Source organism: Podarcis vaucheri (assembly GCF_965113315.1).
Source record: "Podarcis vaucheri genome assembly, chromosome: 2".
In the NCBI taxonomy this organism is placed as follows: Eukaryota; Metazoa; Chordata; class Lepidosauria; order Squamata; family Lacertidae; genus Podarcis; species Podarcis vaucheri.
Window position 1 is genome coordinate 85,376,308 of NC_138760.1, and position 24,802 is coordinate 85,401,109.

The 24,802-nt window shown below is 43.9% G+C and overlaps 1 protein-coding gene across 1 annotated transcript in view; it reads right to left on the reverse strand.

The window, feature by feature from the left end:
* Positions 1 to 12,139: 12,139 nt before the first annotated feature.
* Positions 12,140 to 24,802, reverse strand: part of FAM120A (family with sequence similarity 120 member A) — a gene marked incomplete at its 5' end in the record, with an annotated part of 51,840 nt that continues 39,177 nt past the window's right edge. Inside the window, 6 exons of the mRNA XM_082211895.1 lie at positions 12,140 to 14,039; positions 16,693 to 16,789; positions 17,618 to 17,759; positions 19,337 to 19,474; positions 21,600 to 21,783; positions 22,350 to 22,559. Of these exons, the coding sequence (XP_082068021.1) occupies positions 13,728 to 14,039; positions 16,693 to 16,789; positions 17,618 to 17,759; positions 19,337 to 19,474; positions 21,600 to 21,783; positions 22,350 to 22,559 (1,083 nt within the window). The 3' untranslated portion in view covers positions 12,140 to 13,727. The remainder of the gene's footprint in view (positions 14,040 to 16,692; positions 16,790 to 17,617; positions 17,760 to 19,336; positions 19,475 to 21,599; positions 21,784 to 22,349; positions 22,560 to 24,802) is intronic.

Here is a 24,802-nt window from a genome sequence, read left to right on the forward strand (position 1 = left end):
TCATGTCAAAGTGCTCTTTCAGTTGAGCTAGGGCGTTATTGTACATTGTGACATCTTTCCAAAAGAATAAAATATCATCAACATAAAACAAACAATACAGCTTCTTTTGCCCCTCCTCTTTGACAAATACACATGGATCAGCTTTCCCTTGTTGAAAACCTAGAGAAAACAACGCTTCAGTGAGTTTTGTGTGCCAACACCGTGCACTTTGTTTGAGACCATAAAGGGACTTTTTCAGAGCACAAACAAATCCCTGTTTTACCTGTACGCCATCAGGTGGAAGCATATAAAGTGATTCACCTAGAGATCCGTACAAAAACGCTGTATTTACATCGTGGTGACTAATGTGAAGATTCTCCTCTGCAGCTAGCTTGAGCATAAGCCTAATGCTCTCATATCTCACAGTGGGTGAGTAGGTCTCGTGATAGTCTTCACCTGGTACCTGTGCAAAACCTCTGGCTACCAATCTGGCTTTGTGTCTGACTATCTTGCCATTCTGATCAGTCTTCGCTTTGAAGACCCATTTGCTTCCAAGCAGTTTCATTCCTGGAACTACTGGAACTAGCTCCCAAGTTTTGTTCCTTTCTAAGGAATCAAGCTCAGCCTTCATAGCGTTTAACCATGGCTCAGCTTCCTTAGAATCCAAATCCTGGATTTCTTGGAAACTTGAAGGTTCAAATACCTTCTTGGAGCTTTTAACAGCTGCTACTGCTGTCTTAGCAAATTCATCAGCAAATCTCTTTGGAGGTCTGCCTTTAGTGGCTCTTTGTGACCTGCGAATTAGCCTTTGGTCTTCAACACTTTCCTCTTCCTTCTTAGGAGAAAAGTGACCTATTGTGAACAATGGTTCTTCCAATTCCTGATCAGAGCTTTCAGAGGGTCGCATAGAGGCTTTCGCACTCTTGAAATCCTCTGAATTATCCGATTCAGTTTCAGACTCAGAATCAGAACCTTCATCAGTGGGTGTGGGTTGTTGTTGCTTATCCTCAGTCTCATCACTGTCATCAGGATAACATTGGAAAATTCCCACGTTCTCCCCCCACTTGGCATTGTACTCAACACTTCTTGTGAGCTTAATTGTCTTAGAGTCAGTCATCATTATTCTGTAAGAACCTTTCTGATAACCTAGAAAGATACCATGCAAACCACGTTTGCCTAACTTGGAGCTTTGTGGTGAATGAATCCACATGTCAGAACCAAAAAATTTCATGTGTTTGATGTATGGTTTCTTGCCAAACATCTTCTCATACGGGGTACAACCAATCGCTGAAGATAACCTGCGATTGTAACTGTAAATAAAACATGAGAGAGATTCGGCCCAATAACTCTCTGGAAGATTGGCATCATGCAGCAAGGTTTTTAACCCTTGAAGCAATGTTTGATTTGCCCTTTCGCAAAGTCCATTCTGCCATGGCGAGCGAGGACTGGACAAATCGTGTTGAATTCCTTTCTCAGTCAGAAAAGCTTCAAACTGCTGAGAAGTGAATTCTCCCCCGCGATCTGTGAAAAGAATTTTTATCTTCTTACCATGCACATTTTCCAACCAAGCACAGAATTCCTTAAACCTTGGAAAAGCCTCTGATTTCTGCTTGAGATTGTACACATAAATATACCTGGAAAATGCATCAATGAGAACCATGAAGAACCTATTTCCACCCAAAGAGGGCGATAGTGGACCAACCAAATCAGCATGAACAATCTGGTATGGTTCTGTAGCTTGCCTACTAGACACCTTACCTTTCGTAGCCATTTTCACCTTGTTTGCTGCGCATGCCTTGCACTTCATGTGGTACCTGCAGGGTTTAATAGTCATACCTTCAACCAAGGTAGGCATTTTAGATACTGCCTCAAAATGCAAATGACCAAATTTTCGGTGAAAATCGTGAATACATCCTGTATGCAAACTTTTGTTAGAACCTGCAATGCAACAAGTCTCATTCTGCACAACATCATCATAATGCAAAACAAATAAACGATCAACACATTCAGCATGCAATACATAATCGTCTTTCTTTGTGATGGTGCATTTCTTGTTCTTGAAGGAAACGTCAATGTTCTGTTCATTCAGCTGCATAACGCTTAGAAGATTGTGTGTGGCATCCTTTATCTCTAAGTCCAAACTGTGAAGAACAACAGTTCCGTAGCCTTGACTGGGGATCGTGTGGTCATCCGCCTGGTGAATCGCACCTTCCTGCGGTGTAAAAGACACGAACAGTCTCTTATCGTTGCACATGTGGTGGGTAGCTGCTGAATCAACAACGAAGAAAGATCTAGACGTCTTCTGGACCTTTTCGACATTTGGAGTGAAACGTGAGACCATTGCCTTGTGCTGCGTTGTCCTGGACACCGGACCTTTGCCTTTGCTTTGGCCTTTTCCACGCGATGAGCTTCCGCTGCGCTGCTCTGTCTTGGCCCTGGGATATTTGCATTCCCTCTTCATATGGCCTAGACGTCCACACGAGTAGCATTTCACTGCCTTCAAAGCTTTGGCGCCCTCTGGTGGTTCCACTGCACTCTGGGATGTTGTCTGTGAAGACTCCCCCTTACCCATGCAGCTAGCACCCCGGCGATCTGCTTCATTCTGGATCACGGCAGTAACATAGGCTACTGTGAGCTGAGCAGTTGGTTGAACAGCAATCTGAGTGGCAACGGACTCCCAACTTGGACCCAAAGAATGTAGTATCATGAAGGAATACACAGCCTCTGGAAAGTTGAGTCCTCTCTGTTGCAGCTCGTGTCTCAGATTCTGCATCTCCATCAGATGTGTACGCACATCTCCACCTTCAGCAAGAGCTATACCATGCAGCTTGGCATAGTAGTACATTGAGGAACCAGCTTCTGTCCTCAAGTGAGCCTCTCTTAAAGTGTTCCAAATTTCTCTGGCTGTGGTCTTTCCACGCAACAGACAGAGCTCTTCTGGGGATACAATCAACGTAAGAGTTCCCCGTGCTTTGGAATCCTTAGCAGTCCATTGAGCTGTAATTGGAGCTGGGGGGTTGTCTGTAATAACATTAAACAGACCTTCTTTCCGCAGAATTGCCTCTGCATACTGCACCCAGTCCGTGTAATTTTTCTTATTGAGCTTAGGAATCCCAAAAGCTTCAACCAGCTTTGCTTCAGCCATCATTGCTGCTTTAATCAAGCTGCGTCACAGTACAGCAGCTGCATCCAAAAGCACTTGTAAAAAGTACTTTCGCTTTTCCAGCCATCCAAGCCTGTGAGCTTGTGCCTTATGCCTGTATCGCGGCAAAACGGCTTTAAAAGTACAAAGTCCAGTCATAAAGCCATAAATTAGAAGCTGGCAGGCTGCCCGGAGCATGAGCACATACCTTCATCAATCAAACTTGACGCGCAGAGCAGATAACGCGATCCGTTCCTCTGTACCTCTGCCGGCATTCCGACTCAGCTTGATTTACGTCTTTCTGGGCCCATAACCAAAATGTTGATATTGCAGAGTCCTGTGCACAACGGAATGACGAACAGTACGTGCCACATGCTTAAAGTTGCTTTATTTTCAGTTCAGAGTTGAGAAATTACAAACATGCATCTTGCCTCTGCTGGAGCAGAGAAGCAACCATCCTTCTCCTCGGAACGAAGAACACCGAGAGAACAGTGAAAAACAGGAAACCAGTGTACGTCACATCCAGCTTCCCATTCCCGTGGGAAAACCCAACAGTGCTCTGACTGTGGAATGTAAACATTGTCTCGTGACAAGCACTTCGCTGCACAGTGAAGGAAGCAGAAACCAACAGAGACACCTACTTTTGTATAGTTGGCTACATTTTGGCCAGGCAAAAATCGACACACTCAACACATACACACCCACCAACTCCACCACATCCTTCATCCAGACAAGGAAAAGGCATTATCACAGTTCAAGCCAGGCAAAGTACTTGAGGAGAGCAGTACAGAACAGTTTCTATCCAAATGCAATTTTGGTTTTAAATGCAGTGTAATGTAGTCTCTATGGGAGTATATTGTATTTAATTATGGGGTATCAGAGTTTTTAGGGGGCTAACCAGAATGGGATAGCTGGGACAGCAGGCTTGTTGGTTTTTGAATGTCTGATGTAGATTTTTTCAAGTTCGTTGTTCTGCATGGGACCATGACAATAGAGATTATTGTATCGTAAGGGTGTGTGTCCTGGGGTGGAGACCTACCTTGAGTAGCCTGGGTGGCCATTTTTGGCCCCTGGGGCTCAGGTTCCCCATCACTGGCTTATGCCTTTCTAAATCTGCTTTATTTTGTTGCTTTTGCTGCAAGTGACGAACACAGCTAGCCCTCTGAGGCTTGTTACAATGAAGGGCACCAGATTTAAAGCGTATTTGTAAATTACTGCGAAATGCGAAAGTCATCCTGCCTCTACTTGCAGGCCTCTGCTTCTTTACCACAGTATTAAGTGTCACACGGCCAAGTCCTTGTATTCTTACAGAAGAAGAATACAAAAGAGGACAGCTGGGCATTAAAGAGAGCCACTTTGCTAAGGAAATGCTCTTCCTTTCACATCATAGCAGCCAAAGCTGGGACTGTACAGTGGTGCCCCGCAAGACGAATGCCTTGCAAGACGGAAAACCCGCTAGACGAAAGGGTTTTCCGTTTTGGAGGTGCTTCGCAAAACGAATTTCCTATGGGCTTGCTTCGCAAGACGACAATGTCTTGCGAGTTCCTGCTGGGTTTTTTTCCTCCCCCCCCCCCTTTTTCTAAGCCACTAAGCCGCTTATCAGCTGATCCGATCAGCAGATAAGCCGCTAAAAGCGCTAATAGCGCTAATCCGCTAATCCGTCAATGGGCTTGCTTCGCAAGACGAAAAAACCACTAGACGAAGAGAATCACAGAACGGATTCTTTTCGTCTTGTGAGGCACCACTGTACTGTATTGGCCCAAATATAAGCCGCACCCAAATATAAGCCACACCTTTAAAATTGGGAGGCGGGGGAGAGGAAAAAAGAAAAATTACCTGAACATAAGCCGCTACCTTCCTCGCTGCTCCTGGCTGCATGCTGCTGGGGGGTGGGAGCCATGTTGTGTTGCCGGTGGCCCTTCCCCTTCCTCACTCTCTCCCTTCCTGACCTGGGGGAGAGGATGAGGGACTACGCACGGGGCGGGTGCTGCTTTGCCACGCTCCTGGCGCTGTTTGCCCCGATCTCCTGGCTGCATACCATAAGGTCTTGAACGTAAGCCACACTTTAACTTTTCACGGTCGGAATTTGGGGGGAAGTGAGGCTTACATTCAGGCCAATAAGGTACATGGAAGGTGAAATGCTTTTCCCGAACTAGGAATTAGTTGTGGCAAAAAATAGGGAGTGTTGTTGGGCTAGTCAGGCTGCCTGCCATCATTTTCTCTCCTGCTGATCTTGGGAGTTTGGGGAAGAGAGGAGAGTAGTAATTAACAGAGGAAAAAACTCTCATGCCTAAGAAGGAATTCTGAACTTGGGCCAGCCAAGAATACCATATATACGGAACAAAAAGCTGGGTTTGGGCCTGTTTTGGCAGGGCACTGAGGGAAATTGTTCTGGGCTCACCCATGGAGGGGGGTTGCCCATTGAAGAGCTGCAGCAGCATTGGAACGGTTGCATTGTTGTCAACTGTGAGAAGCAACCATCTCTGCTTGCTGCCGCTCTCATCAGCTGGGCTGGGCCTTCTGGGCTGAGCTCCAGAACCTCATAGCCCTAAGCTCTCTGCAAAGGACTACCAAGACATGATGAGACCAGCAGCAAACCAAAGTGGCATCAGCATCCTTTCTCTTTCCTTAGTTTTAAAAACCTCTTATAGTCAAGGGGCAGCCAGATGGGCGTGTACACAGTTACTTATGCTCATTTTATTACTATTATTATATTTATATATTGTTTTCTGCTACAAAATTATATTCATTTCCTGGTAAATGTGGTTAGCTTCAGAACAGCAGATATAAACTCAGTTTATTCCTGTATTCATAATGGTTACTGTGATTTAAGTGAATTTAAAATGGGAAACTACACATGCTCAGTTTTGAGTGGTTTTTGGGTTTTTTAAAAGCAGGGTGACAAAACCTTTTTATTTATTCTGAAATATTGGGGATGTAGTTGTGTGTGAGAGAGAGAGCAAGGAGGTAAGAGAGAAATGTTAATTGTGTGCTTCATAACAAAAAGAATACACCTAAAGACCCTCCAGTGCTCCTTTGGCCTTTCAGAACCCCCATAGGTCCCTAAAGCCCAAGGCTGCCTCCCTCAAAATTAAAGTCACTGCCAGGAAGGTTTGGCCAGCAGGATAAGGCACCTCCAATGTCATTTTTTGAACTACAGTGGTACCTCGGGTTAAGTACTTAATTCGTCCCGGAGGTCCGTACTTAACCTGAAACTGTTCTTAACCTGAAGCACCACTTTAGCTAATGGGGCCTCCTGCTGCTGTCGCGCCACCGGAGCACGATTTCTGTTCTCATCCTGAAGCAAAGTTCTTAACCCGAGGTACTATTTCTGGGTTAGCGGAGTCTGTAACCTGAAGCGTATGTAACCCGAGGTACCACTGTATGAACAGCCCTTTTACATGCAAGCTTCTGCCAGTGTCCTCTAGGCTCTCTGCTCTGCCCCGCCAGATTCTGACTGGCCAGCAGATTCAGAAAAGAGGCAATGAGAAAAGTGGGGGAACAATTCTAATTGGCCACTACCAGCAGAGAAGAGAGACCAATTTGAACTTGTTCCATCTCTTCTCCCTGCTGATAATGTCCAATTTGAACTGTCCTACAATTCTAATTGGATGCTACCAGCAGAAAAAACAACAACCCAGTATTGATCTCTGGTACATAAACCCATACAAAAAGAGGAATTGGTTGGCATCTGTCTGTCTCAGGAGACAATGGAAGAGTGTGCTTTTGGGAGTGAAGTAGGAATCATATGCCAAACATTACCTTGAAAAACCTGTCAGACTAGTTGGTCCTGCGGAGAAAATGGCACCCAAACTCTGGTCTGTTATGCCAGAGAGTCCAAAGAGAAAATGGTGGTTATGTCAGTGGCAAACTTTTTGATTTTTTTTTTTTAAAGGAGGAAACCTTTTAAATATATTTTATGGCAGTATTCTGACATACATTCCTTCGCAGATTTGGCAGCATCAACGGAACCCTAAACGAACAGCATTGGATGTTGCTGGGATAAACCTTCCTTCCTTTCCTCATCACCCTTGTCATGACATGCAAAGAACATCTCTGAAGAAACTGAAGAAGAGGCAAATGCGTCGCCATCGAGTGGAAGCCACTTATTCAGATGTAAAATCAAGAACATGGAGACACAAATCAATTTTCCCAGATGGAAAACGTGACTGCAAGCTAACTGGCACAGACAAATTCAGGGCAGAAACATGCTGCAGGATCTTAAATAAACTTTGCATAGGAGAAGTGCGCCTGTGTTTATGCAGAAGATGTGCAAATTTATTTGTGTTTCTGCCAGGACTATTTCCTAAATCATTCCACCAGTCCTTTATAAAATAGGTCCTGTGGAAGGCTGTGCTGCTACTCCACTCTGCCCAGACGTACTATCTTATTCTACTCTGCTAGGAACTCTGCTCTGCTTGTTACTGCTCAGGCAAGTTGAACTGGGGTTCAAAGATGGCAGAACAACCAGGCCCCCACCACATAAAACATGCACATACACATATACACATATGAAAACGGAGTTTTGCTTTCATGTATGGACATATGCTGCTCTTGTCCTAGGAAAACTTATGTTGGTTCATTCCCTCCATTAGGTCATTTGAGGTTTGGCCCAAACCATTGAAAGGCTGTCAGTTCAAGGTAGGATTTTGGAATGCGGAAATCAGTGTCCAAGAGAAAGTTTGTTCCTTTATGGAATGGTTGCATAGCCCACAGCATCAGGACTCCCAGGCAAGTAGAAGTTGATTTGTTAAGCCAATCTTACAAATGGATTTCAAGCCAATCTTACAAGCGGGACCTTTCCAGCAATGGAGCGTAGAAGCCTCTCATCTATTATGTTTATAGCTCTTTCTCTGTACCTGGCATTGACTTTATGAAGAAAGATCTCTTGAAGGATCACACAGGTCAGCAATAGCAAAGCTTATTTTTTTTCCTTTTTTTATTTCATAGGTGGCTGCAGTTGGGTATGGGACAGCTGATCTCCCAGCCCTGCTAGATGGCCACTACCAGAGCACAGCTTTCGGCTTCAATAGCATTATGGCTTACAGATCAGATGCACTGCACTTCCAGGTCCATTTATTTATATGGTCATTATATAGGCTGAGCAGATTGTTTCAGAAAGTGCCATTCCCGGGTTTGAGGCATGTGCCTTCCCCAGATTCACAACGGAGCCATTAGCCAATACAGCCATCTTGCTTTTTCTACCCCCAAGCCCAACCAGAAATAGTAGTAAAAATCCTCAGAATTCAGATGCAAAGCTCCCTTCTGGAAATCCCTCCTGTAGTCAAATTTAACTGTGTTACTAAAAGCACAGGCAGAGAAGGGATGCAATGGCTTGCTTTTCAAATAACAGTTGCTGAGCACTACAAGGGGACAGTAGAGGGAGCTTGTAGAGCTACAAGAAATGTAATGAGATGGCATCCGTCACAGGCCCCATGCACCTGACCGCATAACCACATTTCTTACAATGCTCCAAATTACTGTACTGTATCAATTCATACAAAACATCACGTTTTCTTCAGAACATTGTGCTATGCTTGTGAAATATAACAATGCACTTTGTTTAAACAACATTGTTCATGCTGACGAAAATCAGAATTGTCGCTCCAATTGCACTGGAGCACATGCTAGTACTGCAATGAATCTACCTACCCAATTTGGATAAAATACCTTTATTTTATTTTTGCTGCCGATACTGTGGATTAAACATCTTTGCATGCGCTCACCATCTATTTACTTTTTGGGCAAATCATGCATGCAAACTACTAGGTTTCTTTTACAATTTGAGGGGCAGCAGAGAAGGGCAGGTGTAGCAGGGCAGAGGAAGACAACTAGGAAGTAGGAATCGCAAACTGTGAAGGAGGGCAAATATTGTCCCTATTTTCAAAAAGGGGAAAAGAGAGGACCCAAATAATTAACGCCCAGTCAGTCTGACATCAATACCAGGGAAGATTCTGGAGCAGACCATTAAGCAAACAGTCTGTGAGTACCTAGAAAGGAATGCTGTGATCACCAATAGTCAGCATGGATTTCTGAAAAATAAGTCATGTCAGACTAACCTGATCTCGTTTTTTGACAGAATTACAAGCCTGGGAGATGAAGGGAACGCAGTGGATGTAGCCTACCTTGATTTCAGCAAGGCATTTGACAAGGTGCCCCATGATATTCTTGTAAAGAAGCTGGTAAAATGTGGTCTTGACTATGCTACCACTCAATGGATTTGTAACTGGCTGACTGACCGAACCCAAAGGGTGCTCATCAATGGTTCCTCTTCATCCTGGAGAAGAGTGACTAGTGGGGTGCCACAGGGTTCTGTCTTGGGCCCGGTCTTATTCAACATCTTTATCAATGACTTGGATGATGGACTCAAGGGCATCCTGATCAAATTTGCAGATGACACCAAACTGGGAGGGGTGGCTAACACCCCAGAGGACAGGATCACACTTCAAAACGACCTTGACAGATTAGAGAACTGGGCCAAAACAAGATGTACTTTAACAGGGAGAAGTGTAAAGTATTGCACTTGGGCAAAAAAATGAGAGGCACAAATACAAGATGGGTGACACCTGGCTTGAGAGCAGTACATGTGAAAAGGATCTAGGAGTCTTGGTTGACCACAAACTTGACATGAGCCAACAGTGTGACGCGGCAGCTAAAAAAGCCAATGCAATTCTGGGCTGCATCAATAGGAGTACAGCATCTAGATCAAGGGAAGTAATAGTGCCACTGTATTCTGCTCTGGTCAGACCACACCTGGAGTACTGTGTCCAGTTCTGGGCACCACAGTTCAAGAAGGACACTGACAAACTGGAACGTGTCCAGAGGAGGGCAACCAAAATGGTCAAAGGCCTAAAAACGATGCCTTATGAGGAACGGCTAAGGGAGCTGGGCATGTTTAGCCTGGAAAAGAGGAGGTTAAGGGGTGATATGATAGCCATGTTCAAATATATAAAAGGATGTCACACAGAGGAGGGAGAAAGGTTGTTTTCTGCTGCTCCAGAGAAGCGGACACGGAGCAATGGATCCAAACTACAAGAAAGAAGATTCCACCTAAACATTAGGAAGAACTTCCTGACAGTAAGAGCTGTTCGACAGTGGAATTTGCTGCCAAGGAGTGTGGTGGAGTCTCCTACTTTGGAGGTCTTTAAGCAGAGGCTTGACAACCATATGTCAGGAGTGCTCTGATGGTGTTTCCTGCTTGGCAGGGGGTTGGACCCGATGGCCCTTGTGGTCTCTTCCAACTCTATGATTCTAAGAGGCAGTGGGTACAGGTTGCTCCAGCATCTTTAGCAATGCTTTCCCACCTCCACCCTTTATCGAATAAACCTTATTCCTGATCACAAGGACTAGAAACCTGTTTTCCATGGCCCAGAAAATAGAAATGCACTGTACTGATTCCAATTCACTCTGATCTGGTAATTTTGTATTTCTCCTCAATAGTCTAGGAGAACAGAGAGGAATGGATGAAAATATACAAAGGCAGCCTAATTCCAGACTATTATCAATTATTTACCCAGATAAAGAAACAGCTGCCTCCTCTCGACAATGAAGAACCGACTACTCCACCACAAGCCAGCACTTGGATTAGTTAACATGCAACTGCTGGCATCCCCAAGGCTAGCACCTCACATTGGAAATAAGCGGCTGTTTATGAATAACTGGACGGTTTTTCCTGCCCCAACCTCTCTGCACATTTGAGCCATCCCAACAAAAAAGACAAGAGCTTCCTTCCGTGTGAAGCCAGCACATTCATGTGGCAGTCTCACCATGACATAGTATTTGCAAATTATCACAGCCTTTCGTAAAGCCAAGTTTGGAAAGCGGTAGGAATTGTGGCAATCAGAAATGAGCTAGGAATTATGCAAATCAAGCTTCTTTGGTGGCTAATTTCTGTTGTTCCCGTAAACATGCCCTTAGATTTCCTGCCGGATCAAACAGGGAGACGACATAGCTCAAAACGCATGGCCGCTGATTCAAATGGCACCCTATAGTGAATTCCCACCCCAGCTCCATAACATACAGTAGAAATTGTATCCTGCAGTCATCAGGTTGTTTCCTGAATCAATAGCTGCCAATAGCAAGGGCATAAATCAAAGCATCGTTTGGGGGTAAGAGGAGGAAAACCCTCAAATAAGGGTTACCAAAAGAGGCTACCTTTTGTCCAGCACCTGGGCACTGTTGAAAGCACTGCATGCCTCAAAGTTGCACTTGGGTTTGTACTATAAACCAGGGCTTTTAGTGCTACAATTCCAGACCTCCGGAATCAGTTACCAGGTGAAATTAGGCAGGTGCATACATAGCATGGGACGCGGGTGGCGCTGTGGTCTAAACCAGAGCCTTGGGCTTGCCGATCAGAAGGTCGGCGGTTTGAATGCCCACTACGGGGTGAGCGCTCGTTGTTCAGTCCTGTTCCTGCCAACCTAGCAGTTCAAAAGCACGTCAAAGTACAAGTAGGTAAACGGTGTTTCCGTGCGCTGCTCTGGTTTCGCCAGAAGTGGCTTAGTCATGCTGGCCACATGACCTGGAAGCTGTCTGCGGACAAAGGCTGGCTCCCTCGGCCAGTAAAGCGAGATGAGTGCCTCAACCCCAGTCGTCTGCGGCTGGACTTAATGGTCAGGGGTCCCTTTACCTTTATACATAGCATCTTGAAGCTTAGGCAACTACTGAAGACATTTTGAAGGCTTTCCTTAAGATGACCCAGTCATTTAATTTAACCGATTGTATGTTCAATTGAAAAATTAATTGTAGAAATGGTTTTATTAAATTTAGTCTGCATTTTACCACTCATTTTATCTTGTTGTTGGATGATTTGATATATTTTGACTGCAAAGCTGTTTATAAATATCTGTAATAAATTAATAGCACTGTGCTATTGTAATTCTATTAACTTTACATTTCTGGGGTCAACAGGAAGCACTGAAAACATGCTTGAGGACTGCTTCTTTTTCTGTGAAAAAGAGAATTTTATAGGGGCTTAGGATCACAAGAGAGCATACAAATCAAGACGCCGTACAGCAATTTTATACTAAAAGAATAAAGATTTTTATTAAGCATTGTAAGTTGCATTCAATAGCCTTCAAATACACCACACCACAATCCATCTACAACCAATCAAACCCAACAGTAGTTCATTCTTGCACAATCCATGAGTTGGGGCAGAACTCCCTTCAACTTACATTAAGATACCTACTTAGCTCTTGCGGGCAGGGAATGGGGAATTACACCTCATTTCTGATCACTAATGTGTGATGAAGAGCATCAGGAGAATTATATGAAAACAAATATAAAGAAATGATTCTGATTTTGAAGTACATTAAGTTTGGAAACACTAACAAAAACATCAAAATGATACAGGTATATTTGCTTATACTAAATTCTTGATGGGAAAGTTCTCAAGAACAAGCCATTTGTTTCCTGCTACAGAAGGGGGGTATTTCTTGAAGATCAAAGCTTTTTTTTGTTTTTCCACAGAATTTCATATTTGCTAATATGAAGGCATAAAACAGCAACAGAGAACAATAATGCATACAGCAATGAGTACACCAGGGTAACGTTGATATTCAAAACGGCTAGATAATTTTTTTGTTTTAGAATAAATGCAACAGAGGTCAATAATCACAAAATTTTAAGGTTAGAGCAAGATCAGTCAATGACTAAACATAGTTAACATCTTTTATAGGACTATTACTGATTATTAGCTTTTTTTTTGTTTTGCAAATGGGCACAGTACTTGGAAGAATGGAAGAAAGAGGACAATAACATGCATAATATTAACTACACACTTTAAAAATTATGAACCATGCAGAAGTTTAGCTCAAATAGTAGTACTAATGGTCTACGTCTGATTCAAAACCACATAGTTCATTGATCACGGATGCATGGTATTAGTCACAAAAAGTATCAGAACACATTGTGTTTGTTTTGAAAAGGTCATTTGCATCTTCTATGATTTTAAAGTTAAATCCATTTTACCTTGCTTGTAAAGTATGTATGATGTATATTTAAAATCAGCAGAACTCCAATATTACTCTATAATTTTTTTTTATTTTGATAGTTTGCACATTTTAAACATAAAAAGAACCACATCAACAGTGATGAAATTTAAGAAAAGAAAGAACTGTGGTTGTGCCTTTCCCCCCCATAATCATGAAATCAAAGCCTTAAAGAAAGCTTTGTGACACAGTAATGCAAAATCAAATATAATGGCATACATATGGTGCCAAATACTAAAAATTATATTTCAAGCTATATATACTGAAAGACTGCCAAAATTTGTTGTTGTTTTTTTAATATATCTCAAGAAACAAAAACTACGAGCTTTTGTCATAACCAGTTTAAACTTTGTGTATACTTCATTTTAAGTGCGGGAGTCAAATGCTCTTCATTCTCTTTCATTTTTGTTGTATTGTAGCATTTTGACTACAACTGGTTAAAACTAAAAATGTGTTCTTTAAATCTCTGACATCCAAGAGGGATCCAAATTTCCAAAGTCCTCATTTTTCTCTTACGGAAAGGAAAAAATGTACGTAACTGTAGGCTCTCTTTCTTTCCAGATATTCCTAATCCTGACCCTTCCAACATCCTTCACCCTCTATAAAAAATAAGTTTACTCTTCTTTTTTTAAGACAGTGGCCTCAAGAGTATCATCTTTATGGCAAACACTGTCTGCATTTAGTGCATTTAAGTGAGGATTTGTATTGCACGTTTTAGAGTCATTACTCAAGGCACTTTCAGACTGGTTGGAAGCCCTGACGTCTGCTGTACTCCCATTCATCTGGGAGGCTGGTTTCTCCTCGTTCACTACTCCATTTTCAGCCAGGGATCCTTCTGAAGACACAATAGAGGACTTGGATTCCTCTGATTTTGACTTAAGTTCTTTGGCCACTTCTTCTGCTGAAGCAGCATAAGGAGGTTTGCCCTATTTTAAAATAAAAGAGAAGACAGATGGGTTATAAGCACATAATTTAGGTAGGGCAGTATTGCCCTCCAGAGTCCTTGGCTCTGCATGGAGAGGAGACAGCAGCTACTTTAGTCCTCTCCACAGCTGCTCTGCTGAGTTAAGCCATGATATGCCTTAGCATGGTGTCCAAACCTGCACTCCTCGTGGTTAAATGCTCCCAGGCAAACCAGAAGCTGTTAACTACAGTGGAACATCTACTGACGGACGTAATCAGTTCCAGAGGTCCGTCCATAAGTCAATCCAGGTTGCTGGTAGAAGCGCCGTTGTGCGCAGGCGCATTTGGCAGCAGCAAGCTTCTGAGCATGTGCAGACGGCAGAAGCTGCTTCTGCGTGTGTGCGAATCGCGGCAAACCTGGTATTTACTTCTGGGTTTGCCACAGTCGCAACTTGGATCGGGCCCAAGTAGAGGCGGTCATAAGTAGAGGTTCTACTGTATAGGACAAACTCTGGTTACAGCTCAAGGTTTGAGAAGATGTAAGCTAAGAGCTAGGCTAATGGGGAGGCTCTGGCCTATGGACCTAATTAAGCTGTCAGGCCTTGCCAGTTGGCCCACATGGCTGCTTTGACCAAGCCACACCCACATGCCCTCAATGATGTCAGATATATGAGGCAAAAGGGACTACAGATCGGCAAAGCCCATATGTTTGGAATCCAAAAAGCGCAAGCAAAGGAAAGCAGTTGACGTGACATCCTTTTGATGTCAGGTGACTTACTGACAGGCGGGCACTCCCCGCCCCTAAGTTGGCCAGTGGATGGGGGCAAAGTAAGGATCTTGTTTACTCGCCAGATCCAGTCTCCCAACCCTGTATTGCACTAAACGCTTTATTGTCGTACAGCAAAGGAATGATTGGGGAAGAGCAAAGCAGCTGCAATCTCATACACACACACACACTCTCTCTTATTCACACCAAACCACATTTGGCTGAGCACTATATGCAAACTGGGCCATGTTCCTCTGGCTTCTTACTGCAGTAAAACAAATAGCCTTAGCTATTAAAGATTAGCACATTTGTTATGACATAAGCTTTTATGCTTCAGATGTGTGAAATGGTCTTGAGTCCATAAAACTGAAGGCCACCATACATGTGTCAGTCTCTTTGTTTTTTTGCTGCAAGAGACCAACATGGCTATCGCTTTGGAAATTACTGTAGATGCCATGCGAGATTATTTTTTCCCCTTTATTGGATTGACACAGCATTTACAATATGAACTAGAAATAAAATTTCAAAAATATGAACTAGAAATAAAATTTCAAAAACTAACATCTGGGACCTGTTGTCCTATTCTTCATGGTCTGAAGAGCCACTCTGGATTAAGGAGCGTCCTGACCAGTCACTTGGAAACAAGTTAGATTTCATTTTAAGAAGCAAGCGACAAAGCTGGCAAAATCATGGCCTGCTGGCTCCCAAGGAGAAGACTGCAGATGATTCTCTCCTCCTTGGCAGTTTGTGCTCAGGGCAGCCAGCAGCTAAGCAAGTTTTGACTTTGTAGGCCGTCCAACCTGGAATTGTGATTAAGCTCTGTCCTCCTTAACCACAATCCTGGATTTGGATGGCATGCTGCTGTGCCATGCTAAGCTAAAAGGACTGCTGGGGAGCAAAGCAGCTGCAATCTCATTCCCAAGAGCCAGCACACTTGAATGGTGACCGTCAAGTTATAACTTGGCTTGCCATGACATGTGAACGGTGGCACACGACAGCTGAATATCACCCATAATTAAATGATACCAGTTTAGGTATCTGAATCACTGTTTAAAAGCATGCCAATCCTGACATCAAAATGTGGAAAAAACCCCACCCCCAATTACGTCGTTCATCCGCAGCTCTTTTGCAGAGCCAATGTAAGGTGTCTATGTAAGTGTACATATCCACATAGACATCACTTACACTGCCCTTTCTATTATTCCCCTTCTCTATCTTGAGTTGCTTTATATATGTGACCCCTTAAGTACAGATACGTATGGGAAAAATTAGTTTTATCATGCACTCCTGACAATCTCATCTGCTTAATGCCAGTATATTATATTACAAGACTTAATTTAACATCCAGAACTGCTGAGCAAATGGAATCAGAGTGCAACAAAAGCAATGGGGAAATGATGAAGTAAGCTGACCATGTTGGCAGTAAACCCCATTACCCTTTTGATTACTGAGCTAAAACAAAAGGTGTGAGTTGCAGATAAAGGAGGGATTCAGCATCAGCTTGCCAGGGGGAACTATCCTTCCCCCTGCTCTGGGGGTTCTCCTGATCTCCCACCCCACCCTGGGAGCCAATTTCAGGGAAAGAAGAGTAGGGGAAATGGAAATTCTTTGCACAGGACTTCCGCTGAAGGGGCTCCTTAGGGCAAATTGTGCCCTATGTTAAGAACTAACCTCTGAAAGAGGTGAGTGCAATTCACAAACTCCCCCCACAAGATAGGGGGAAAGGCAGCGAAAGCAAGTCAAATTAAAGGCCAATATAATTTAGTTCTACAGTCATATGGTTATTTCATGCAGTCTATCCTCCTACTTCCATGTCTATAGTTAAATTGGTGTATACATGATTGTCACCTAAACTTATGCTACCAAAATCTTTTCTGACTCTCAGTTTCGTAAATGATTTCTCCCAATACCTGAATTGTTCCCTGGTTCTTATATGCTCTCCCATAGTATCTTCCTCCTCTGCCAAACGTTCTTATCACTGGAGTGGAAATAACTCCTCTCGGGCGTCTGCATTGAGTGAGAAACAAGTTAAAAATACATTTAAACTTTAGATATGTTTCTGTATTTTTAATAGAAAAAAGAAAGTTTCCATTTTTAAAAAAAACCCACAGCACAGTCTTTTGCTCCTCACAATCAGAAGGCTAGTTCTCTGTATCATTTCATTAAGAAGGTTCTCAAAATATTTATTTTTTATAATGTGAAAGTTGTTCAAACAAATGTTTCTTCCACTTACATTCTTGGAGTTGCTGTGTAAAGTACCAGCAAACCAAACATTGAAAACTGGTATGAATAGAAGTCGGCACCTATTCCCCCCCCCCCCATTAATCCTGCTGCCAAGTTTCAAATATAATCTCTTTAGTAATTCTTAATGCTCGGAAGTTAACATTTACTAATCTCATACTAGTTTAGCCTGTACTGATCCATGTTTGTTCTTCATTGCCGTTTTTAAATAAACTGCTTAACCAAAGTACCTCTTCCTCTCAAATGATCAACACCTTACAGGCAGCAGCTGCCTTAGCAAAATATGAGTAAAAACAGGCAACAATAGTGAAAGAATTATATGTTGAGATTTGGTTCAGATCAATGGTCAACATGAAAGATATTAACTGTTATATATAGCTGATATAATTATAGCTAACTTCCCATTAGGTAAAATCATTTCTGAAGTTTTCAGAATGTCTGACCCACATTCATTTTTTACACCCAAACTTTCTGAAATAAAAGGTACAATAATTGCCCTTTTCTGTACTTTAATAAAAGCCAGCTGCCACTTCTTTTGGCATTGCTAAATTCCAAAGCCAAGCCAATATTAATTTATGATTTATTTCTGCCTACCCTCTTGTGGGCCCTCCGACAGAAACCACCTGCAGAGGAAACGGCCCTCTCCCTCCACGGCCACGTCTGCTTCCAGCCCAGTGGCCAACCACAGTGCCAGCTATTTCGAGTTTCCCTCCCTGAGAAGGAATAGGTTGGACACCTGTACAAAGATGAAAAGAGAGATTGCTATTTGCAGCTACAATTCAGAGAACAGAGTACATGGACTTCCAACTTTCCCTGAAAATACTGCTTTCCTTCCAAAGACTGGGTTTTCGTTGCACATTCAGGCACGAAAGATTCTAAGTTTTGTATTAAGGTTCTTTTAATTTATTTAAAATGGATTGGATGGTCCTTCCTGGGGGTAACGTTATCAGCATCATAATTTACAATAATCTGACGCATGCTACATTTACAATCTACACACCCCTTTTCAAGATTAGATCCTGTTGAGATTATTGACCGTTTTGCACTCATTTTATCCAGTTAGGTTCAATGGCCTCAGCATAACCAAGACCACAACTGGATACTGGGTCCCAGAGGTCTCGTGGCACCTTCCCAAAGCTGGGTAAACCTGTGATTGCAGCTGTACGCAGGTGGGGAAGGGGAACAAATAAAGGAAGAGAGGGTTTATTCCAGTCTCCAATTGCTTATTTCCACACACCGTGCACAACTGCGATCTTGTAAGTAAAATAAACAGTAAGATGCGAGTCACCTGCATACAAAGAGAATGCCAGAAATCCCCACTTTTAACCACCCCACATGTGTTTTATCTTTTAAAAACTTGGGAATGGGGAGAGATCCTTCATTACCTCTCTGTTCCAGAATATGTCTCAACTCAAATTCAAGTGTTCACGTGTGAGTATTTACAAGTCATAATCAAATCATTTCCAATAATCTATGGGATAAATGTTAGCTAGACATGACTGATAAAGCTGATAGCAATGAAAGGGTTTAAACAGGTAGAAGCAATGTGGTTACAAATTAGGCCCCAGCGTTAACATACTAATTACTAGAGCGCTAGTGAAGGCAGGGAAGTACATTCTTCTCTATACTGTACAATCAACTCTAATAGTACAGCAGCTGCTTCATTGGGCTTCAGACAGCCAGAAGTGTCAGTTACTAGCTAAAGCTCTGATGTTAGAGAGCTTGCAGGAACTTGTTGGAAGTAATTAAAATGCGGGGGGGGGGGTGCTTCCTGTTCCACTATTTTATTTTTTAAGGAGGAAATTGGGGAAAACACTGTTCCCTTCAGAAAGTGCATGCCCAGCTTCTGACACATGAACACCTATGAGCTACTTGCAAATAAAACATCAGCAACACTGAGCAATGTTTCCTGCTACTTTTATTTTCCGAAGTATTTATCCCACAGCTGATTTCAAAACAAGCAAAAAACCCCAGTGTTGAAGTGCATGTTGCCCTTGAAAAATTGTTTGTCCAAAAATTGGAAACAAACCTTTAAAAGAATATGTGCATTTCACCAGGTGTGCGTTTAATTTTGGAGGCGAGAATGTGACTCTTGTAGCATGTCACAGAGTTCTGAGTAATAGGCGTTAGTGAACGACGTGACAGCTATCCGAGGGGGGTAGGTTGTACAGCAAAATGACAGCTGCGTTTGGTTACAGGAGAGAGGGATGGAGAGAGAAAGCGAGGAGGTCCCTGTTTAAAAATCTCAGACCAGGGTGAGGTGAAGAAGGCGACTGCCGTAAGATGTTAAGAAAAGGGGTTTGGTATTATTACCGCCCTGAAACTTGCTAGTCCTGTTGCCGTCATTGCCAGAGAAGGCTCCGGAGTGTCCTCCTGCAGCAGCCATCCGGAAGGCTCGATAAGCGCCTGTTGCGACTGTTTCCCCATAGGGGCCTCCAAAGCCATAGACTCCTGTGAGACCCAGGGGGAAAGAGACAGGGGGAAACCGTGAGGGGGAAGGGGGACATACAGGAGTTCCCCTGAAAAATAAGCTATTGACCTCTGCTGGTGTGACCACAGTTTCCCCCCAAAAGCACAGGGCTGCACATTGAGAATATGCCGATTTAGCACCCAACAGCAAACATGGAAGTCCCATCGCCCAACCAGAAATTGGTGAACATAGAGTTTGTCAACCATTTTTTAATTTACACTTGACCGCCTGTTGTACAGGAATTCTTCAACAGGCAGAAGATATGGACCCTATTCACCATTTTGGACCGTTGGCTTGTATGTCACATTAAGGAAGTCATTTTATAAGGAGATCATGGCAGTTAAACATACACCTTAAAACACTAATGTGATCATGCAACAGACTGTACTGCAACATATTCTACTGAATTTATACTGCCTCCACATTGTGTCAGCAATATAAATATCAGACGATATTTCCCAGTTGCCAGCAGTGGCGTAGCGTGGGGGGTGCCAGGGGTGCCGGCCGCACCGGGCGCAACATCTGGGGGGGCGCAAGTCCAGAGGGAAGGGACAAGTTCCTTCCTCCGCCGGGCTCCCCGCCGCCACTGCCAGCCTTGCGCCCTAGCGCGCGCGCCCCCCGCCGCCGCTGCGTCTGCGCTCCACTCACTGCTCGCAGGAGGAGCAGCCGCTGCAGCAGCGCTGACGCCGCCACCGACGCCTGGCCGGGCACGGGCAGCCTCCGCACCCCGCTGCCGCCACCATCCCCTCAGCCCAGCCACAGGCGGCAGCTGCTTCTGCCGACTGGGAGGGAGGAGAGCTCCGAGGGGCCTCGCTGTGCCCTGCGCTCCCCAAAACCCTCCGAGAGGAAGCCAGCGGGCGGGCGAGGGTCTCCCGGCAGAAGGGGTCGCCACTGGCTCCGGCTCTCAGTGCAAGTCTCAGCCGCGGGGGGGGGGGCGAGGACGGAGCACGGCTGGAAGCCCCCGGACCCGGCCGGGAGGAGGAGAGGTGTTCGCCAAGCCCGGATCTGGAGCTCCACCTACAGCCCAAGGAAAGGAGGGGGCAGGGAGGCGCCCGAGGGGAGGGGGCTTGGCTGCCTCGGCCCGCGGGGGATCCGCAAATAATAAATTTAATAAATTCCTGCTGAGCCTTTGGGGGGGGGGTCCTTGGCTCCTTCGCTCGCCCCCAGCCCCAGTGGCGTAGCGTGGGGGGTGCAGGGGGCCCGGGCGCAACATCTGGGGGGCCGCTCGCACTCGAGTGCTAAAATACACGGGTTAGGGGGCGCAAATTACTTGCCTTGCCCCGGGTGCTGACAACCCACACTACGCCACTGGTTGTCAGACATACAGAAGCATGAACTTTTCACCACGTATGATGATGCAAGGGGTCTCCAACCATTCTGGGTCATATGTGAATTGTTGAGGAGTACACACTCACTCGGGTTGCCTCCCCCCCCCCCCATGGGCAACACACCCTCCTCATAACAGCTTGCAAACAGACAGACCAAAAGTGATGCCTCCTTCTGAATTTCCTTTATTTTATCTGGGGGCCTCAAGAAACCACCACTGCATTAAAGCTTGCAATGGTAGACCATAAGACTCATTGGTATCCTGTAAAACGCAAGGATCTGGTGGTACACAAGTTACAGGGAGCACCAGCTGACAACCCCCCCCCCCAGGTTTTCAGTTACTCAACACACAATGACAAATGCCATGATTGTTATAGATGGTAAACAGGTTTATGTGCTAAACCATATAAATAAGGGAACATATCCCACAGTACTGCACTATACAAATAGTATTATGGTGATTATTATTTCTTAAATATGTTAGTTGCTTTACCTTGTCCAAGGCCACCCAAAGAGACTTAGAACAAACCAAACAAACCTGCCACCCAACACAGATACATAAAAACTAAGGGGGAAAGAGAAACACATTTAAACCACCCCACCCACTTCTGAAAGGCCACAGATAGTTAATGGCCAAAGGTCTGGTTATAGAGGAAGTTTTTGCCCAATGCTTAACGATATAGAACGATGGCGCCAGGCAAGACTGCCTAATTATACTAATAACATTGTCAAAATTTATTTTCGATGAAATGCTACATATTAACAGTGACACATGCTTACCAGGAAAGCCTCTGCCTCTGCCCTGAGGTGGTGGAAGTGGCCCAAAGTGCCGAGGGTATACAGAACCTGGATAAAAAGGCATGGCAGGCGGTGGAGGAAAAGGAAGTGGATGGTTCTGCCGGGAGAAATTTAAGCCTTCGAGGATGCTCTGGCGCATCTTTTCAACCTTGGCAGCTTGTTCAGTCTACAATAAAAAAACACACAGCACAAACACATTTGAACAACAAATGGAAGTGCCTCTTGGTCAAACCCCTGTTATGGTCAACGTCTTCCTTCCTTCAGTTCACAGGAAGAAGATCCAGCCCAGCCCCATGTCTGGATCTTTGAGTGGTGACAGGAGTATCTTGAGAAACCAACGTACCGGTATTTCTTACATGTTTATTCTAGAAAGCTAAATATTCTGACTGACCCCTTCTAAATTCAAATATGCTATTCTACAAAATCATTTATCAATCAAGAATCAACATCAGGTCTTAAATACATAAACATAGTATTCTGCATTCAAACAGGCCCGGGATCTTTAGTAGGATAAGGTCAATACAATTTGTCAAGCTCTTTTTATTTAGGCACATGAACATATGTTAGATAAAGTATGACTCACCAACCTTTTGACTTAACAGCCCTCCAAATTAAGCCAATCTAATTACCAAATGTGATTTATTTAGTTAAAGTAAGCATTCTATTTTATTTTTTACCAAAGGGATTTGCAACTGACTAACTTGACTCAAAACTAGTGAGGAGCGAACATACCTGACCATCACAGAGGTCAATGAGAGGAACTTTCTCCCGGGTTCCTTTGATGAGCTTGGTCTGGAACAGCTTCCCATCAAAGTACATCCATGGACAACAATGCTCCCAAGGAATCGGTTGCCCGCAGGCATCATTTGCAAACAATGCCATGTCAACACCGCTCATAAACAATGCTGACAGCTGAATTCCTCGAGGATCTAAATTTTCAATCTTTGAAGACAGAAAATGAAACCGCAGTTGACTACCAGCCGTACAAAGTTATAGGCTTCAAGCACACTTATTAAGAGCTTATTACTGAAAGAGTACAGGTAAAGCCACATGATCTTGCACCTGCTAGTTGAGTTAAACTTGCTTAAAGCCCATTAAAATAGTCTGCCTGTGTGCAGTTAAATTTACATTTCTCTGCATCTGAAAAATGTGCCCATTGAAGACTATTTCATACAAATGCAAGTAAATGACAGATACGGTAACTGTTTTTCAGGACTTGATCACTGTGGAAAAACCAGTACAGTGGTACCTCGGGTTAAGTACTTAATTTGTTCTGGAGGTCTGTTCTTAACCTGAAACTGTTCTTAACCTGAAGCGCCACTTTAGCTAATGGGGCCTCCTGCTGCTGCTGCGCCACCAGAGCACGATTTCTGTTCCCATCCTGAAGCAAAGTTCTTAACCCAAGGTACTATTTCAGGGTTAGCAGAGTCTGTAACCTGAAGCGTATGTAACCCGAGGTACCACTGTACAAGAAAGTAGGCTATTTAGAAAACTCTGCTTCTTCCCCTTCTCCTTCCCTTCTAGGTTGTTTGTGGGAAGAAGTAAGGCTTGCAGGTCCCTCCTTCACAATAGGGGTAATGAATGGCCAAACCTAGAGATTCCACAGTTAATTTGGGAATGCAATCTATTTGGAAATGCTTTAAAAAGCCGTATAAAAAAAGGGACTTAGGTTTGCCATGGGTACTGGATTCTGCACAGTCCCGGGATCAGTTTGGCTGTTCCACTTCTCCCTGTGGCAAAACAAGCTAGAAAAGGACCACCCTCACTGTATTGTGGCGTGGGGCTGGGAGAGAAAAAGAATGTCCAAACAAGTTATGAGTAAGAAAATATTTAAAACAAAGCAGCCCCATGAGAAATGAATGTATTGATTAGCAGCAAGTACTATGGAAATTAGAGATGCAGATCTTTATTAATCCAGTTAGTAGAATAGAAAACAACCGCAGTAAAAGTTTAGGCCTATCACTTCTTACCAGTATATTTAGCTTTAAAAAAAGGAAAAGAGGTCCTGCAACAAAATGTAACACTTTTGTCAAGGGTTCTGACTACTCTATTCCATTTCCCTTCTCCCTGGTTTCCCACCCTCTTCCCTGAGTTCAGCATTTTGTGTGCACTGAGCATGCGTGGTCCACGATAGGCTGTTTCTTCTTTTGTTTTCTTTGTTTTTTAGGTAGTGAGATGGGCTAGAGAGCCATGGTGGGAGGTATACAGTGGTGCTTCGCAAGACGAAATTAATCCGTTCCGCGAGTCTCTTCGTCTAGCGTTTTTTTGTTTTTGTTTTTTTTTTGTCTTGCAAAGCAACCCTATTAGCGGCTTAGCGCTATTAGCGGTTTAGCGGCTATTAAAGGCTTAGCGGATTAGTGGCTAAAAGGCTATTAGCGGCTTAGAAAAGGGGGGGGGGGCGAAAAAAAATCGGAACACTCGCAAGACGTTTTCGTCTTGCAAAGCAAGCCCATAGGGAAAATCGTCTTGCGAAGCAGCTCAAAAACGGAAAACCCTTTCGTCTAGCGGGTTTTCCGTCTTGCGAGGCATTCGTCTTGCGGGGCACCACTGTACCTCTCTAAGGAAGTATAAGTTGCTAGCAAGGAAGCAGTGGGCAGTCACGAGGGGGACAGACAGACCAGGGACCAGGAAAGTAGAGAAGGCAAGGCAAGGCAAGGCAAGGCAAGGCAAGGCAAGGAAAGGAAAGGAAAGGGAAGGGAAGGGAAGCAATAGATAAGGCAAACAAAAACAATGACTCCTTTGAGATGGGACAGAACCTTGACTAGTATGCTTAATTAGCAGAAGTCCAAACCCCTCTGTTTCAAGGTTAGGCACCAAAACCCTAGGGTTACCCAGTAGGGTCGGCTAATTAAAGTGACTATAAATCAGCATTCTTCCTATTTCCTGAACAGAAGATGCACAATTAGTTCCATGAAATAATTAAAGGTATATTGGTTTATAGCTGACACACAGGGGTTCCACGGAGAAAAGAGAGAATCAAGGAAAGTGATATATTCTTGGGAAACCCTTTATTACAAGTTTGAAAGCTACAGATGCAAAGGAAATAAAATACCAAGTAAATAAGTGAATAGATGATATCACAATTACGATGAACAAGTTAGAGTTCACTTGGAGTTGAAACCAGAACCCCTTCTCTCACTCACACCCTCTCTCTCTCACACACACACTTACACTTGCATAACACA